Raw genomic sequence first — 17,801 nt, forward strand, 5'->3', positions numbered from 1 at the left:
GGTGTCCTGCATGGTGAAGAATCCCAAGGTGGAAGTTTTCGGCTCCCCACCCGCCAGCACCCAGGCAGGTGTTGCCCCCTTCAACATCCTGGTGGGTGCCACCCCGCCTTGGGGTTTGCTTTTCTCTTCTTTCCCCTTCTCAGGGGCTCCTCTGGGGTCAGATTGTTTATTTTGGGGTGCTGGGACCCCCATGGGATAGGGGGAGCCCCTGCAGGGTTTCTTGTCTCCAGTCTTGGATGATCTTGGGGAGCTGGGGCCTGGCTGTAGGGTCCAGTGGGATTTTACCCCACTCCTGGTGCTGCTTCCCTGCTGTGCCAGGGAATGTTGGCATGTTGGGGGTCCTGCTGTGGTGGAGAATGTTGGCATGTTGGGGGTCCTGCTGTGGCAGGGGTATGATGGAATGTTGGCATGTTGGGGGTCCCACTGTGTTGGGGGTGTTGGGATGTTGGGGGTCCTGCTGTGTTGGGAGGGGGTTGGCATGTTGGGGGTCTCACTGTGCCAGGGCACATTGGAATGTCAGGAGTTTTCCTGTGCCAGGGTTTTGGTGTGTTGGGAGTCCTGCTGTGCTGGGGGGAGCTGGGGGCTGCCTGTGCCATGCAGAGCTGGGGCTGTGTGTGGGAAGGGGGATAATGCAGCTGGCCCCGCTCTGGCTCTGTCACAGGTCGGCGGCCACTGCAAGAACATCCCCACGCTGGAGTACGGCTTCCTCGTGCAGGTGAGAGTCCTGCATCCTGCTCATCCTCAGCCTGCTGCCCAGAGCATCCTTCCCCACTGTCCCACTTCCCACTTATCCACGTCCTGCTATCTGGAGCATTCTCCTCACTACCCCATGTCCTGCTCATCCTTATCCTGATGCCCAGAGTGTCCTTCTCGCTGTTCCACATCACACTCAGCCCTGTCCCATTGCCTGGAACATCATCCCCAGTGCCCCACATCTCACTTATGCACACTCCACTGCCCATATCATCCTCCCCACTGACCAGGGTCCCACTCATCCCCATCCTACTGCCTGGAGCATCCCCCATGCTCCATGCCTACAGCAGGGCCTGACTCCCTCCCTCCGTCCTGCCCCTCAGATCATGAAGTATGCAGAGCAGCGGATCCCGACGCTCAATGAGTACTGCGTGGTGTGTGACGAGCAGCACGTCTTCCAGAACGGCTCCATGCTGAAGGTGGGGTGGCAGGGCCAGGTCAGGTGCGGGCTGTGTCCCTGTGTCACCATCCCTGACACTCAGCACTCTCCTGTCCCCTCCACAGCCAGCCGTGTGCACCCGGGAGCTCTGCGTCTTCTCCTTCTACACGCTGGGCGTCATGTCCGGCGCGGCCGAGGAGGTGGCCACGGGCGCTGAGGTAGGGCTGGGCATGGTGATGACCCTCCCCAGTCCCATGGGGGCTGGGCTGTCCTTCAGTCCCTGCTCTGCCCCAAGGTGGTGGACCTGCTGGTGGCCATGTGCCGCGCTGCCCTCGAGTCCCCTCGCAAGAGCATCATCTTTGAGCCTTACCCCTCTGTGGTGGACCCCAACGACCCCAAAACTCTGGCCTTCAACCCCAAGGTAACCACTGGGGGGACAATGCTCCCCCACACCAGGGGGTGATGGGGAGCCCCAAAGACCCCTCTGATGGCCACTCCTCTCCTGCCCCATGTGCAGAAGAAGAACTACGAGCGGCTGCAGAAGGCCCTGGACAGTGTGATGTCCATCCGGGAGATGACCCAGGTATGTGGCGTGGTCCCACAGCCCCATGTGACCTCCCCAGTGTGGGATCCAAGCTGGGAGTGGCATTTTGGTGCTGATCTCCATCTGCCCATGGCTGGGTGGGTGCTGGGAGACCCACCTGTACCCCATCTTGCCCCTGCCAGGGGTCCTACCTGGAGATCAAGAAGCAGATGGACAAGCTGGACCCCCTGGCACATCCCCTCCTGCAGTGGTAAGGCTGAGGGTGCTGCAGCCCTCTCCTGCTGCCCCTTGTCCCTTCCACTGCCCCACATTCCCCAGGACATGGGATGGAGTGGGGGGCAGCCAGGTATCTGGGGCACAACCCTCTCATCACCTTTCTTTTGGGGGGGTCACGAGCATCTAATAATCTCGGGGCAGATTTGGGACCACCTTTTCTGACTCTCCTCCTCTTCCTCCTCCTCTTCCCAAGGATAATCTCCAGCAACAGATCCCACATTGTCAAGCTGCCTCTCAGCAGGGTAAGGGGCCAGGCTAGGCTCCAGGTGGGGTGTGGGATAAAGGGTATGGAGTATGGGAGGTGGAATGGAGGGATACAGGAGATGGGATGTAGGCTCTGGGCTGCAGGATAAGTCATGTAAGGATATGGGATGAGCAATGGAAGGGTCTGGGATGTGGGATGGATCCCTCTGGGTGGGGTTCTAGCCTGGGAGATATGGGAGTCAGGACAGGGATATAGGAAGGGGGATGTTTTACACAGGCTGTGGGATGGGGGCAAGACAGGCATGCAAAGGACCCTTCTGGCAAACTTGGAGTCACCAAAGCCAGGCTGGGCTAGATCCAGGGCCGGGCGGCCGTGCATGATCTCTGTCTGTCTGTCTGTCCTCTCTCCTGCCGGCACTGCCGCTGCTCTTCCCGTTCCCCTGGTAGCAGCTGAAGTTCATGCACACCTCCCACCAGTTCCTCCTGCTCAGCAGCCCCCCGGCCAAGGAAGCTCGGTTCCGCACGGCCAAGAAACTCTACGGCAGCACCTTTGCTTTCCAGTGAGTTCCCAAGGCAGGGGGATGGTGGGAGCCCCCCGGGTGGGTGCCCTGGGGCTGAGGGATGATGGCTGATGTGGGGCTGGCTCTTTGCAGTGGCTCTCACATTGAGAACTGGCATTCCATCCTCCGCAACGGGCTGGTCAACGCCTCCTACACCAAACTGCAGGTACCGGTCTGCTCCCTGCACCCAGCACACCCCAGGGCAGCAGGCAGGCAGGGAGGGGGCAGGAGGGTGGGGAGGGAGCAGACATTGGGAAGTGCCAGGCTTCCTTCACTACCGCCGTGCCTGAACTGTCGGGGTGATCCCACCACGCTCACCCTGGTATTTTCCCGCAAGCTGCATGGAGCAGCCTATGGCAAGGGCATCTATCTGAGCCCCATCTCCAGTATTTCCTTTGGATACTCAGGTAAGAGGCTGCCTGCACTGTCCAGTCCTGCCTGTGCTGCCCAGTCCTGCCTGTGCTCCCATTCCCACTCCCTGCATGGGCCTGGAGAGGTTTGGCATCGAGCTGCCTGGAGAAGCTGCTCAGGAGTGGCAGCATCCCATATCCATCCCAACACACCAGCCTTTTCCCAGCCAGGATGGGGCTTTCCCACACTCCAAAGAATCAAACCCTCAACATGTTCTAGGCTTCAGAAGCTGCTGCACACATTTTTGGGGGGTTCCCAGGGCTCAGGAGCACTGAGGGTGGCAATCCCTGTCTGTGGCATGTGTCCCCACTTCACTCCAGAGTGTTCCCTGAGAGACTGACAGCCCCTTCTTGCTTCTTCCACAGGAATGGGGAAAGGGCAGCACCGGATGCCGTCCAAGGATGAGCTGGTGCAGCGGTACAACCGGATGAACACGATCCCCCAGGTGATGGGCCAGGGGACACCGGGGCAGGATGGCAATGGGGACATGGCACCCATGGGTGTTTGGGACAGGGTGGTAACACGGGCTGCTCTTCCCACAGACCCGCTCCATCCAGTCCCGCTTCCTCCAGAGCCGCAACCTGAACTGCATCGCGCTTTGCGAAGGTGTGGGGATGTGGGGGATAATGGGGGGGGACAGGCAGCACCCTTGGGCTCACCAGGTGGGTGGAGGGATGGAAGGACAGGCCCTCTGTCCCCTGTCCCATCTCCAACAGCCCCTTGCCCCCGCAGTGATCACCTCCAAGGACCTGCAGAAACACGGCAACATCTGGGTCTGCCCTGTCTCGGACCACGTCTGCACACGCTTCTTCTTTGTGTGAGTCCGGCTGTGCCCACCCTGCCGCACCTGCGGGACCCCCACAGAACCCCCCTGACCCCCTTCTCCTCCTGCAGGTACGAAGATGGCCAAGTGGGAGATGCCAATATCAATACTCAGGACCCCAAAATCCAGAAGGAGATCATGCGTGTGATCGGGACTCAGGTGTACACAAACTGAGCGGTGGCGGTGGCACCCTGGGACCCCCCGGGCACCGAGTGAGCCCCCGGGCAAGGCTGGGCAGGGGCCGAGCAGGTTTTGAGCCCCCCAGGCAGGGCAGAGCCGGGGCAACACCGGCGGCTCCACCTGTACATAGGCGTTGGGCACCCTGTGAGCACCAGGCAGGTTCAGCGGTCCCTTATCCCCTCCCTGTCCCCTTCCCACTGTCCCCAACTCTGTGGCAGCCTGGAGAAGGAGCCGTGGGTCCAGCGTGGCTGGGGACGGCCCCTCCTGGCTTTGGCAGCGACGGCGTTTTTATCAACGATGAGAAACTGAAGCAAAAAAAAAAAAAAACAAACGACCAAAACAAACCCAAAAACATAGGAAAAAAAAAAGAGAAAAGGAATCAGTGTTTGTGGATTTAACTCGGAATTAAAGTGTGGGGTATGGGAAGGGGATGCTGTGGAAGGGATGGGGGTACAGGGTGGGAATGGGATTGTGAGGAAAGGGGCACAGGAAAGGGATGGGATTGCAGGAAAGGGATGGGATGGGGTCATGGGAAAGGAGTGGGATTTAAGGGAGGGGGTGGGAGTGTGAGGGAGGAATAGGGGCACAGGGAAGGGACTGGAACCTGGGGAAGGAATGGGAGCACAGGTAAGGGATGGGAGCATGAGGAAAGGATAAGATTGTAGAGAAGAGGTGGGAAACAAGGGAGTGGTATCTTGGGGTAGGGATGGGATTGAGGGGAAGGGTGATCATGCTGAAAGGAAAGGAATCCCTTCATAGGGAAGGGAAAGAATTGAGGGAAAGGGGTGGGATGATGGGGAAGTGCCATAGAGAATTGATGCAGCTTTGGGATAGGGCTGGGAGGGAGCTACTCCCCCATCACACCATGGCAAAGGGATGGTGCTGTGGAGGCGGAACACGATGGAGAAGGGATTGTGCCTCAGGGATGGGAACATGGGACCTCGTGGAGCAGCCCCCCAGGCACTGGTGCTGCAGAAGAGATTCAAATGAGAAGGAACTTCCCAGGGACAGCATTTTGTTTCAGTCCAAGCCCATCCCAGTAATTCCATGGACACGCAGGCAGTGCCAGCACAGCTGCATCCTGCTACACCCAAACCTGGATGGAAAGCTAGCAGAGATAGCCCAGAGGCTGCCAGGGCTCAGGGCAGGCAGAGGGGGCTGGGCACTGCTGGTCCCCACAGTCCAGGGGCTCTCCAGGTCAGTCCCAGCAGCACAAGGCCATGATTTCAGCCAGGATTTATGATGAAATTTAAGAACCGATCTAAGAATTATCCTGGTTTTGGTAGAGTCACCACCTGAGTCCTGACAGGTTCATTACACCAATGGGTGCACTCAGTGTCACTTCTGGCACATCCCTGTCCTCTGTCCCCCCTGGATCCCAACATCTGGCTATCCCCACTTGTCCCACACTGGCTGCTCCAAGTATCCAAGGGCCACCCAAACCTGGGCTGGTGGCCGTTCCCTCGCCCCTGGCCTTGCCACCTACCCCTTGGTGGGAGAGGGTTGCTTAAATTTGTGGGGTTTGGGGTTTCTTCCTCAAATAAAAAATAAGTCACTTTCCTGGGATCATGGCAGTCACTCAGGTGTACCCACAAGTGCGAAGGGATATCTCATGGGACATGGCCACATCTCTCTGAAGCTCATCTCTCTGTCTCTTGGAAAGATCAGTGAAACCACAGGGCTGTATCCTGTCCTGATTCCCTCTGCAGCCAGGGTGAATTCCTCCAAAAAATAGCAATTCCTGTGAAAAAGCAAATAAAAGAGATGCCTGTGGTGCTCTCCCAGCTTCACCAAATCCTGGTGGATGCTCCAGCCCAGCTGGAGCTGAGCTGACCATAAAGGGGGCCCGGGTGTTGTGTTTGGGAGTGGACGCGGCAGCGATTGCTCCAAAGAACCAACGAAGGTGACGATTTTGACAAAATAAGTTTATTTCGCTTCACTTCATTTCGGCCGAAACCTCACATTTTTCTTTTTTTTTTAAGTTTTTTTGGCTGAAAAAAAAAAACCCAACCCAAAAATCCCCCCAAACCAACCCAAAATGCAAAGAACCACATCACTCCACCCTCTGCCAGAGGTGACCGAGGGGCTCCAACCCCCCCTGGGCCAGGGAGCTGGGGGAGCCACTGCAGTCCCCCCCTGAAATCCCCTCTGCATCCCCCCAATCCCCAGCCATGAACTGGCCCCCGAAACCGAGCCCTTGAACCCCCCAAATCCGAGCCCTGTAGGAAACGCTCGTGGCTCTGAATGCCCGAGGGTTTTACTCAACCTTCTTAATTTTTGTTGGATTTTCTCCTCCTTTCCCGAAGTTTTTTTGTGTGTTTTGTTTTGTTTTTTTTTAAATTAATTTATTTATAGATATATTTAAAAAAAGCAATAGTCCTTTGGTCCCTAAACTCTAAGGAATGATATGACTCTGAAACAAGTAATCCTATGTCCCTGTGCCAGTGACAAGCAGGGGAAGCGTGTGTCCCGCCACCCTGCTCCATGGGATATATATATATATACTTATTTATATATATCTTCTATAAGTCCAACATACTTTGATCCTTCTTTTTTTTTTTTCCCAATGCAGGGAAAAAGGAAAATCTTGCCATTTTTCTTTATCATCCAAACAAACATCCTCCAGGTGAAGCGCCCGAGGCTGGTCCCGTCCCACCGGCTTTGGTTTAAGAATCCATTTGGAGCCTCTTTTCCTCGTTTCTCCTGGGAAATCGGTAGCAGCAAATGAGTGCTTTAAAAAAAACCCAAAAAACAAAGGTAGATCGTGGCCCGGCTGCCCGGAGCCATCAGCCTTGCTCCCAGTGAGGGATCCGGTGAGTCCCGGCGAGCGGCCGGCAGCGAATCGCAGCCCCGGCCCTGCATCGCTCCCCTCCTTCCTTGTCTTCCTCTCATTCCCGTTAAACAACAAACAAGACCAGTTTGGGAAAAAATTCAAAAAGGAAAAGCTACGACCAAAACGCTCTCTTCTTTGCCGTTTTCTCCTTCACCTCCTCCTCCTCCTCCTTTTCCTCCTCCGGGATGTGTTGCAAAGAAAGAGAGTTACGGGTTTGGATACTGCACTTGGGGAAGGGGAAAGTCGTCAGACACTGCGGGACGTCCGACCTGGAACAGAAGGAAATGGCTGTCAGCCTCCTGCTGGGGGATGGAGGGAAGGAAGGATGGAGGGAGGGACCCACATCCTTTAGCTGGGTGGTGCCAGGTAGAGATCTCCGCCCACACGCGGGATGTAACATGGGGACAGGGGGATGCTCCATGACCAGCCAGGCCCCTCACCTCTCCGCAGGCTGAGCTGGGGTCAGTAGGGTCTGTTGGCGTCTTTTGGCCGCTTTAGCTGCACTTTTAGCCTCTTCATGCCGATCTGGAAGCCATTCATGGCCTGAATGGCCGCCTGAGCACTCGTCGGATTGTCAAAACTGACGAAACCTGGCAGGGAGGGGACACAGGGGCTTGTCACCACACACATCACAGGCAGCTGCCTTGCCTCAACCCAGGCACTGAAATCCTGTGGGAAGCTCCTGGTTTGGGAGTGCTGGGAGAGGGGGTCCTTGGGTAACATCACAGCCCTGGATTGCAGGGGAGTGCGTGACAGGTGATGGCACCTGCAGGGACACTGAGGTCACCTTGAGCTGACAAGGCTGTGAGGACAGCAGCATAAGAGGGTCCATAGGTTACTGGAGTCATCTGCAGGGACACTACTACATGGGATTTGTGGGGTCACTGGGGTGACAGGGTCTGTTAAAGTGATAGGGGCTGCAGGGACACTGAGTGATGGCGTCTGGGGGGACACCAAGGTCTGCAGGTATGTGGAGATAGCAGAGTGATGGGCTTTGTGGGGACACCAGGATTGGGATGTGTGAGTTCAGGAGATGCCTGTAGGCCAGGTCTGCAGAGACTTTGAGGTGATAGGGCCTCCAAAGACACCACAGTGAAAGAGTCTATGGGGACACTGAGGTCTGTGAGAGGGAGATACAGATCCCTGAGCTGGGGACATAGGGAGAGTTGGACCCCAAGGAAGGGACAGCAGGGAGACACAGACATCTGAGAGACTAGGGGAAGAGATCCCCAAGATGAGATGGTGCAGAGACAGACCCTCAAGCAGGGACTTCAGGGAGAGTTGGACACCCGAGATGGAGATGCTCTGCGCTGGGCTGTCCAGAAGAGCCAGACTCCCGAGCTGGGAAGACTGGGAGTGCCAAACCCTTGAGCTGGGATTTTGGGACAGACAGACCTCCTGAGCCAGGATATTAGGAGAGCTGGACCTCCAGGCTGGAGACCAGAAACAATGGGACTCTGGAGCTGGATACTGGTAAGAGCTGGGATGTCAAGGAGCATCAGATATTTAAAACGGGATGCTGAAGAGAGCCAGACCCCTGAGTTGAGATGTTGAGCAAGAGCCAGAGCTCCAAGCTGCGATGTTAAAGGTAGCTGGAACCTTGTGCTGGGGACTGGGAAGAGCTGGAGCCCTGAGGTGGGACACCAGGGAGAGCCACACCCTGGGACTTACCAAAGCATTTACTCTGGTTGGTGGCACGGTCCACAAAGACTTTGGCAGAGATGACGTTGCCGAAAGGCAAAAACATCTGCGTGAGCTCCGCGTCCCCGAACTCCTGGGGCAGGTGATAAATAAACAGGTTACAGCCCTCGGGACCTGGGTGACACACAAAGGACAGGACATGTCAGCTACAAGGTGGGGTCACCCCGGGGGGACGCCGAGGAGCCACCGGCCCCACATGGGGTGACCCCCACCCCTCACCTTCTCTCTGCTGCTGCGGGATGAGAGGTGCTTGCTGGGGAAAGGCTTGGCTGATGGGAGCGTAGGCAGTGGGATATGCTGCTGGAAGAGAGAAACAACAAGCTGAGGCCATGGCACCTGCCCCAGCCATGGAGAGGGCTGGGACAGGCTGGTCCCCTGCTGCCACCTGCCATCGAGGGGCCTCTCCTGCCTCACAGCTGCTGGCTCTGCCCTTCCCACCCCTCCCGACACACCAGGGATGTGGGAACAGTTCTCCCAGGAGAAAAGCTGGTGATAGCAGTAATATAGCCTCAAGGCTGAGGAAAGATGGTACGTTTGGCTGAAAAACCCCAAGGATTTGGGGTCCAAAACTTGATTTTCTGTTGCAAATCTGGACATTGCTGTCAGTGCTCCTAATTAAATGGCTGCTGGGCTTGACATATTTCCATGGGAAGCTCTGACTCTTTTCCCTCCATGGCCTATGTCCTTGGCCATCAGACTTGGCCACGTGATAAACATCCAAACATTTTTGGTGTCTTGGTGTGGAGGTGGCCCCTCCCAAATCTTGCCCCCTCTTCTCAGTACCACTGCCAGGGCTCCCCCATGGAGTTATCTCAGCCCCATGGGTATTAAAATTCACTTTGCACCATCCAAAATTTGCACGGGGGGCCATAACAGGAGCCAGTGGGATGAGGGGATGGTGCTTTCATCAGCATTGCCACCCTGGAGCTCCTGCCAGGGCTCAGCACCTGCTGCTCCCCTCATGAATCCATGCCCAAATACGCTGCCCCAGCCCAATGTTCAACCCCAGGGTGATGTTCACCTCCCAAAAATAACAGTGAAGAGCAAAGAGGGGAGAGAGGGAAGGAGTGGGAAGCGAAGTTTGAGACCTGCATAGTGCTGCATGCCGGCGTAGGCCTGCTGGAGGGGGTCTGCCACCGTGGGGCTTTGAGCTGGGAAGAGAAGAGAAAGGAGAAGGAAGATAGAATAAGCCAGAGAAAGCCAGGGATGGATGCATGCACAGCTCCCATGGGAAAGGGCTCCTGACCAAGTGCCGCCATGGAGGGGCAGAGCTGCTCCCTGCCTGAATTCCCTCCTCCCTGCAGTGATGCCACGGGAGCACACGGCGGGTTCATCCAGCGTGTTCCTCGGATGGGGAGCACCCCGCGAGCATCCCGCATGAGCCAAGCACACTCCCCTAGCGGGGGGCGTGGCGGAGCCCCCGGAGGGCTGTACCTGGGTAGGGGTGGATGCCATTGGTGTAGATGGTCTCGGAGGCGGGCTGCCCGTTGGTCTGGGGCGGCAGCGGGCTGAAGCCGTTCACCCCAATGGGCGTGGCAATGCTGGGCACCGGCGCCGTGCTGATGCCCGGAGGGGTGCTTGTACCTGCGGGAGCGTGGCGTCAGGGCCGGCACCACCCCGAGAGTCCCCCCCGAGGATGTCAAGTGGCAAATGCGAGGGTCCTACCTGAAGAGGGAGTGAGGGGGGCAGCCACCAGCCCGCTGACATTGAAGGCGGCCATTTGTTGCATCTGGGCGGCAGCGATGGCAGCCATGGGGTTGAGGCAGGTGCCCTGTGCAGCCGCCATCAGGGCTGCCTGCTGCTGCATGATCTTTGAGAAACAAGGGGGAAAGGGGACAGAATGCAGGAGGCAGAGAGAAGGAGAGAGAGGGGAGGGCAAATCAGCATCTCTGCTTTGTGTGGATTCAGAGGGATAAATGCCACCTGCTGCCAGACCCAGGGACAGGAGCCTTGGTCTTGGTGATGCTAAATATGGGACCACTGAACCCTACAACCACCCTCAGCTGTGGGCAGGAAGCCTTGCATCTGCCCTTAAACAGGGATACACCAGCCCTCCCAGGCATCCACACACCCTGGCACTGGTGCTTTCATGGGCCAAACCAGCCCTCTACCCACGGGGGTCCCCCAGAGCCCCCAGTCTGCACCAGCTCCTACCGCTTGCGTGTAGGCCCCGTAGGCACCGAACTGGATGGTCATGGGGTTGAAGATACCCAGCTGCCCCGCCATCTGATGCATCCGCCGCAGGGTCCTCTCCTTATCCGTGTCTGCAAACTTCACCACCAGGCTGGATGAGGCGCCCTGAGGTGGGGGGAAGGTGGGGCTGATGGTGGGAGCACAGCAATGCCCCAAACTTTGTACCTGCTGTGGGCGTGGCTCGCAGCATCCGCAGCAGCCTCAGCCCTGGGGACGCTGCCCAGCTTGGCAGCAGCAACCAGTGATCAATGTGAGGTTTAATTATAGCCAGTTTTTCTCCCCAGTGGCAGCTCCCTGACCTCTGCTTCCTTTCCCTTTCCTTGTCCACAATTCTGACCTTCAGCGTTAATTAAACTGCCCCTTTCTCTGGCATGGAGAGAATTAGCCCCACCTCTAGGGCTCAGCACCTTGGCAAGGAGGAACCTGGGGTGATGTGGCCAACAAATTGCCAGTCTGTAGGATTTTGATGCAATTAGACTGAGGATCAAATTAGTGGGTGATTGGATTAAGCAGGCAGCGTGGGGTCAGCCAGGGCAGGGTGTGAGCCTGGCACTTACCGGCATAGTTTGGCTGCCATGCAGGCTGTTGATGGCAGCCTGTGCCTCGGCGTGGCTGCCGTATTTCACAAAGGCACAACCTAAGGGAACAGAGGGAACATGGGACAGGTTGGATTTGGCCATTGTGGGTCCATAGGGTGCCCACCTGGTGCCCCAAAGCCCACCTTTGCTGGCTCCATCAGGCCCTCGGAGGATGGTGCATTCCTCAATCTGGCCGAAGGGCTCAAAGAGGCGGCGGACATCGTCCTCACTCTGCTGCTTCCCCAGCATGCCCACAAAGAGCTTCCTGTCTTCTAAAAACAAAACCAAACCCATCAGAGAGTGGGAGGTCACTTACCATCCCAACCCCTCACCAAAAATGGTGTATGGAGGGGAAGGAGCCAAGTGACATCAGAGGGAGGAAGCGACACCGATCCCATGGAGAAGGTGCTGGGCTTATCATCTCCATCCTACAGAACACTCAGGATAGGAAAACCTCTCCTGTGGGGAAATTGCTGAGGGGTGAGTCCTGGAAGAGCCATTGCTTTAGGGAGTGGAGCTGAGGCTTTTCCCAGGGATGGGGGGGCTGGCTCCCCCAGCACTGGGGTGGGATGCGGTGGAACAAAGAGAATCCACAAACTGGAGGTGATCACCCTCGTGTGATCGACTCGCAGAACAACCCACAGCCTCCAGCCGTGCCCAGGGGACATCAATAACCCAAACACAAGAGAAGGGATAGTAAATAATGAGAATTTCATGATTATTACCAGCATCTGTCTTGTGCGGCCACGCGCTCCCGCCGCACGCTAATGGCATTTGACAAAGGAAATAAGGTGCCCTGTCAAGAGCGTTGCTGGGGAAATAAATAAATAATGGCAGGAGACAATGAATGCTTAGTCCGTTAAGGTACCAGGAAAATTAGTTAAGGGAATAGGGCTCGTGTGTTATCTAGTTAAACATAAAGCACCTTCCAGGGGGAGTGGGCTGGGCAGCCCAGCGTCGCCTCCTGGGTGAGGGGGCTGGAGACGGGAGCCCCAGCTCACCCATCGATTTTTAATCCTTCCCCAATTACGCTCGGTAAGTGGGTAATTTATTTGCCAGGTCCCTCTGGGACATGCTGGGACCAGCTCCCAGTGTGTTTAATAACAGGGTTTGGATGAGGGGGGAGCTACCCTAGCCATCCTGCCAAGTGCAGGTGGCCCCATGAGAGCATCCTGCATGTCCAATAGCGCCTACCTGCCCAGCAACACAACAGATGTGGGATTTTGATCCAATTCCTGCGATTTTGCCCAAATAATCACCTCAGCCTGGCAATGCCACAGCCCAATGAGGGGCAAATGTCACAAAGAATTTGGGGGGGTGGTAGTTTGAGAGGGCTTGGGCCATATGCAGCCAACTCCTGCCCTGGGGTCTCCACAGGCAGCTCTGGAGAGGGAATTGCATTTTTGGCAAATTCAGGTGGTGAGGGAGAATGGCTGGCTGGCTCTACCCCCCAGGATGTTGGGATGCTCATGGTATGATGTCAGGACATTCCCAGGATGATATCAGGATGCTCCCCCCAGCTGACCAGACAGGGAGAGAGAAGATGGCATTTGCTCTGCATCCAGGTTTGGATGCCACCAGCAAAGGCAGATCCTTTCCTGGATTTCTCTGCAAACCAACCTTCACACAGCAGCCCTCATGATGCCACCATGTCCCCCATCACCCCCCGGGCGACCCTGTGCCCCCCAGCCCATGCCAGGCACCTGGAGAATTGAAGACCTACCTCCTCGGCCCTCGCTGTCGGCCGGCTTCACCTGGATGGGGCGGTTCATCTGCAACACAAGCAAGAGCAGGTCAGTGTGGGGGCCCCTGAACCCTTTCCATGGGGAACAGCAGGATTTGGCCAATGACTGGCACCGGGAGCTGGGAAAGGGGAGGGACGTGCATGAACAGATCTGCAGCTTGTGGCCACAGAGACCCGGGGATGCCATGTGCAAAGGGCAATTCTCTGGCCCTGGCTATGGGCACCCAGTGCTGCAGGCGCCCGCGGGGCTGCCAGTGCCAGGCTTGGCCGCCTGCCTGCTTTCCTCGACTGCAAAGGACTGCAGAGGCAGAAGTAGCACCCCGCCAGCCCCGGCCCCTCTGGCACCATTGCCCTCCTTTTCCCAAACCTCACCCAAATTTGGCCACCTCCTTGTCACCGCCATGTGCACCCACGAGTGTGACACCCGTGTGCAGCAGGACACGCTGGGCTGGCAGGCACATCCCTGGCCTGCTGCCCCATGGAGCCATTCCTCCTCCTCTCTCCCCCTCCTTTTTCCCCTCTTTTAGCCGAAAAATGCTACAATTATGGCCGTTTCCATGGCAACAAGCATGCTTCCCCCGCGATGCTGCGGAGCCTGAGCCATGTGCTCGATGGGGTCGCCACGGCAACAGCGAGATGTCACACATGACGGCGCGGGGGCGCGCACACGAACACGCCCTGAGGACACACGGGCACGGTCGCCCCCACGTGTGTGTGCGACCCCATCCCAGGTGCCCCCCGCTGCACCCTGGTAGGGCTCCCTAAATTTTGGGGATGGATAGGGGCAGAGACAGTCCCCCCCACATCAGGGTGAGGAAGAGGATGGGTAAGAGAGAAGAGGAGGGAGGTTTCCACAGCAACCGCCTCATCTCCAGGGAAACGTGGAGAGAAATGTCAGCGCAGAGCTGGGGATGGTCCAGGGAAGGGATTGAGTCCCCAGGAGTCATGGGATGGCACAGAGTGGCACCGAGGGACACCTCACAGTGTCACCCATTATGTCACCAGTCCCCCAAACATCCACCTTGTGTAGGGGCAGGATTTGGCTCACCCCAAGCTCCGGAGGCTGTGACAGCACCGAGACCCTAAACCCAGAACCCTGCTGTCCCTCACATCTCTGTCACAGCTGGGAGGAGGGAACCCCATTTTGGGGGGGAGCTGCACCCCTCCACTGACCTGCCAGCCCCATTTACCAGCGTGATGGCCTTTGATGGAATAAATTTCCCATGCCCGCTGCTGTATGCTTAATGTAATAAACCCAGTGAGGATGATTTAGAATAACATTTACGGAGCCGCAGAGTGTCATTTTGATGTGTCTCCCGTCTCCGCTCGCCGGTTATTAAACTGTATTGATTCCCCGGGAGCGGCTGATGTTTATAAATGTCAGGCCTCGGGGACCAGCTAACCTACCCCAGAGCTGCCACACCACACCAAGGAGAAATTGTCTTGGCCTCTAGACACCCCCAGAAGGGGGTTTTGGCACCCTTGACATCACGATGTGCCCACCACAGGGTGCTCGATGACCCCCTGTGGCACCCAGAGCTCCTGATTGTCCCCACAGCACCCCTGCACCATGTCCACACAGCCTTCTATCCATCCTCCCACACCAAACAGCCACCTAGGCATTTCCCCCTGCTCCTGACACCCAACTGCCCGCCCTGCAACACCCATCCATCCACTCATCCATCCTGGACACCCACACAATCACCCACACACCCATCTTCCCCCTGGATTCATCCAGCCATACTCCAACACCCGTTCCCATAGCATCTACCCCTCCCCATAGAACCCATTCACATCCCCATCCTCTCAACACACATTTGTTCCCATAGCATCCATCTATATCACCAACACCCATCCATCCACCCCTGAATACCTGTCCATCCCCACTGCAGCCAACCACATCCCCAACCTCCATGCCCATACACCCATGCATTCCCATAGCATCCATCTACATTGCCAAGATCCTCTATCCATCCCCCAACACCCATCCATCCTCCCAACACCCATCCATATCCCCAACACCCATCCATCCCTGTACCACCCTTCCATCTGCCCATCCATCTTCCATCTTGCCACCACCCACCTTTCCACTCCCACAGCATCCATCCATCCATCCATCCATCTATCCATCCATCCATCCATCCATCCATCCATCTCCCACACCCCAAGGACATAGTGACACCCTGCTTGGGGTGTTCCAGCACCAATCATCATCATCAGTTCACAAAGCCCCAGCTACCCCATGGTCAAACCACTGGTGTTCCACAGCACAGGCGGTCACCAGCGGTTGCTAAACCATCTCCTGACTGCTCAGGCACTGTCACCCACCCAAATTTGGAGCCCTCCAAGAACCTGGATACCAGGGAGAGCCAGCCCATAGAATCACTGCCAGGGGATGTGCTCAGTGGGTCACTTCTGGCCTTTGTTCCTTCCTTGGCATCACACTCCTCCTCCTTGTCCTCACAACCAACAGCCAGAGGATCCAGCAGGCCACCATGCACCCAAATGAGACGGAGGTGGCAGGTGACAGTGGAGCAGCGTGTGCCTGTGGGAGCCTCATGTCCATGCCACCCCAGGGAGACAGGAACCGAGGTACTGGCTGTCACTCATCACAGGAATACCTTGACAGAGCCCTGGGGGTAACCCACAGCCAGGCCACACAGCCAGCCTGGGGACAGCCACACCACTGCACAACCCTGCACGTGTATGACCACCCTGGCACACCCTGCACACGCCCACACCCCTCTGAACACAACCACAGACCCCAGCACCGCCCAAGCACAGCCACCCCCAGTCCCCCTGGCACAGTCGCACACCCCGGAAGCCGCACACGTGTGCCCACACAGCGCTGCGCACACCGCACGTCTGTCCCAGCACCCACGTGTGCCCATGCGCCACTGCACACAGCCCCACGGGCACCTGCACAACCCCAAGCTGCATGCCATGCACCCCACAGAACCCTGCCTGCTGCCATGGATCACACACAACCACGGGCACGCACCCTGGGATGCACAGACAGCACCACGGATACAATGCCCCTTGCCTCAGTTTCCCCGTTGTAGCAGCAGGACCCATAGTGGGACCCCCGGGGGCCCTCTGTGGGCACACAGACACCTTGCGTGGGCTCACGGCATCCCCAGCAACACCCACATCCCATCCCCACGGCCACGGTGCACACCAGAGCCCAGCACAACACCTGCACACACCTGCACTCCCTGTCACACCCTGTGTGCCCACACACCCCCGCTGCTGCCATCCCCCAGCCCATGTGCACCCACACCCTGTCACCATCACTGTGGGCAAAGACACCCTAAGCTCCTCTTCCCACACACACAGACACCCACGTGCTTGCACACCCACCTGCACACCCCCGGGGGTCAAAGCTGCACCCTGCCAACGCACACACCCCTCCCTGCACCGCCTGCGGGTGCAACACCCCCCGAGCACTGCCCCTTGCACACCTGCACCACACACACACACACACACACACACAGCTGCGGTGGAAAAATGCACCCTCCAGCCAGCACACACACCAAACCCATCCCTGGGGGCAGATACACCTCCTCACCATCATCCTCCATCCCTGCCTGCAAACACCACCCCCCCAGCACTCCTGGGTGCCAGAACACCCTCCTCACCGACACCCTCACCATACACAGCCTCCCTGGGTCCAGATACATCACCAACACCCCTCTGCTGACACCCTCCCTTTCCCTGGGTGCAGATACACCCTCTCAGCCACACACTCACAGAGCCCCCACCCCTGAGTGCAAATACACCCTCATCACCAACACATGCACCCCATCCCTGGGTGCAGATACACCCTGCACAGCAACACTCACACCCACACGCCCCATCTGTGGGTGCAGATACATCCCCTCACCAACACCCCTCCAACCCCATTCTTCTGTGCAAATACACCCTGCTCACCAACACTCCTCCATCCCCAACACCCATCCCTGGGAGCAGATACAGCCTGTCACCAACACCCCCAATCCTCATCCCTGCGTGCAGATACACCCTGCAACACCCACAGCCGCCCACCCCATCCCTGGGAGCAGATACACCTCCCCACCAACACCCCTCCATCCTCATCCCTGTGTGCAGATACACCCTGCAACACGCCCACTCACACGCCACAACCCTGTGTGCACATTCACCCTGCTCATCAACACCCCTCCATCCCCGTCCCTGTGTGCAAATACACCCTGATCACCAGCACTACTCCATCCCCATATCCTATGCCTGGGAGCAGATACACCCCCTCACCAACACTGCTCCATCCTCATTCCCATCCCTGGGTTCAGATACACTCCATCACCATCACCCCCACTCACACCCACCATCCCTGTGTGCAATTACACCCCGGTCACAAACACGGCTGTATCCCCAGCCCATCCCTGGGAGCACCCCCTCACCAACACCGCTCCATCCCCAGCCCTGTGTGCAGATACGCCCTGCTCACCATTAACACCCCTCCATGCCCATCCCCAGGAGCAAGGATCCACACCCTCGCCATCACCCCCGCTCCCGCACAGCATCCCCGGGAGCAGATGCACCCTTTCGCCATCACCCACATTCCTCCTAGAGCCCCTCCGGTGCAGCCCCCCCACCCCGGCGCG

General features: G+C 57.6%; 2 protein-coding genes across 7 annotated transcripts in view; one reads left to right on the forward strand and one right to left on the reverse strand.

Moving 5' to 3' along the window:
• PARP6 (poly(ADP-ribose) polymerase family member 6) overlaps window positions 1–4,509 on the forward strand; it is a 6,801-nt gene extending 2,292 nt beyond the window's left edge. Inside the window, 15 exon segments of the mRNA XM_031060996.1 lie at window positions 1–91; window positions 662–715; window positions 1,077–1,172; window positions 1,258–1,350; window positions 1,428–1,553; window positions 1,650–1,715; window positions 1,859–1,926; window positions 2,146–2,194; window positions 2,604–2,716; window positions 2,810–2,882; window positions 3,054–3,123; window positions 3,493–3,572; window positions 3,670–3,733; window positions 3,860–3,944; window positions 4,022–4,509. The exon segment at window positions 1–91 is cut by the window's left edge and continues 39 nt beyond it. Coding sequence (XP_030916856.1) covers window positions 1–91; window positions 662–715; window positions 1,077–1,172; window positions 1,258–1,350; window positions 1,428–1,553; window positions 1,650–1,715; window positions 1,859–1,926; window positions 2,146–2,194; window positions 2,604–2,716; window positions 2,810–2,882; window positions 3,054–3,123; window positions 3,493–3,572; window positions 3,670–3,733; window positions 3,860–3,944; window positions 4,022–4,124 — 1,231 coding nt within the window. The 3' untranslated portion in view covers window positions 4,125–4,509.
• A 1,525-nt stretch (window positions 4,510–6,034) lies between these two features.
• Window positions 6,035–17,801, reverse strand: part of CELF6 (CUGBP Elav-like family member 6) — a 17,434-nt gene continuing 5,667 nt past the window's right edge. The window contains exons 1-12 of one of the 6 annotated variants that reach the window (XM_031061001.1): window positions 13,552–13,569; window positions 13,159–13,207; window positions 11,579–11,707; window positions 11,415–11,494; window positions 10,819–10,962; window positions 10,330–10,474; window positions 10,099–10,248; window positions 9,753–9,815; window positions 8,884–8,964; window positions 8,635–8,778; window positions 7,404–7,553; window positions 6,037–7,232 (exon numbers count right to left, since the gene is read on the reverse strand). In XM_031061001.1, the coding sequence (XP_030916861.1) occupies window positions 7,426–7,553; window positions 8,635–8,778; window positions 8,884–8,964; window positions 9,753–9,815; window positions 10,099–10,248; window positions 10,330–10,474; window positions 10,819–10,962; window positions 11,415–11,494; window positions 11,579–11,707; window positions 13,159–13,207 (1,113 nt within the window). In that variant the 5' untranslated portion in view covers window positions 13,552–13,569 and the 3' untranslated portion in view covers window positions 6,037–7,232; window positions 7,404–7,425. Of the gene's footprint in view, window positions 7,233–7,403; window positions 7,554–8,634; window positions 8,779–8,883; window positions 8,965–9,752; window positions 9,816–10,098; window positions 10,249–10,329; window positions 10,475–10,818; window positions 10,963–11,414; window positions 11,495–11,578; window positions 11,708–13,158; window positions 13,208–13,551; window positions 13,570–17,801 lie in introns of those variants that run through there. The other 5 variants (XM_005425898.2, XM_031060997.1, XM_005425903.3 and 2 more) reach the window with 5 other exon arrangements.

This window comes from Geospiza fortis, unplaced genomic scaffold (genome assembly GCF_000277835.1).
Source record: "Geospiza fortis unplaced genomic scaffold, GeoFor_1.0 scaffold317, whole genome shotgun sequence".
Taxonomy (NCBI): domain Eukaryota; kingdom Metazoa; phylum Chordata; class Aves; order Passeriformes; family Thraupidae; genus Geospiza; species Geospiza fortis.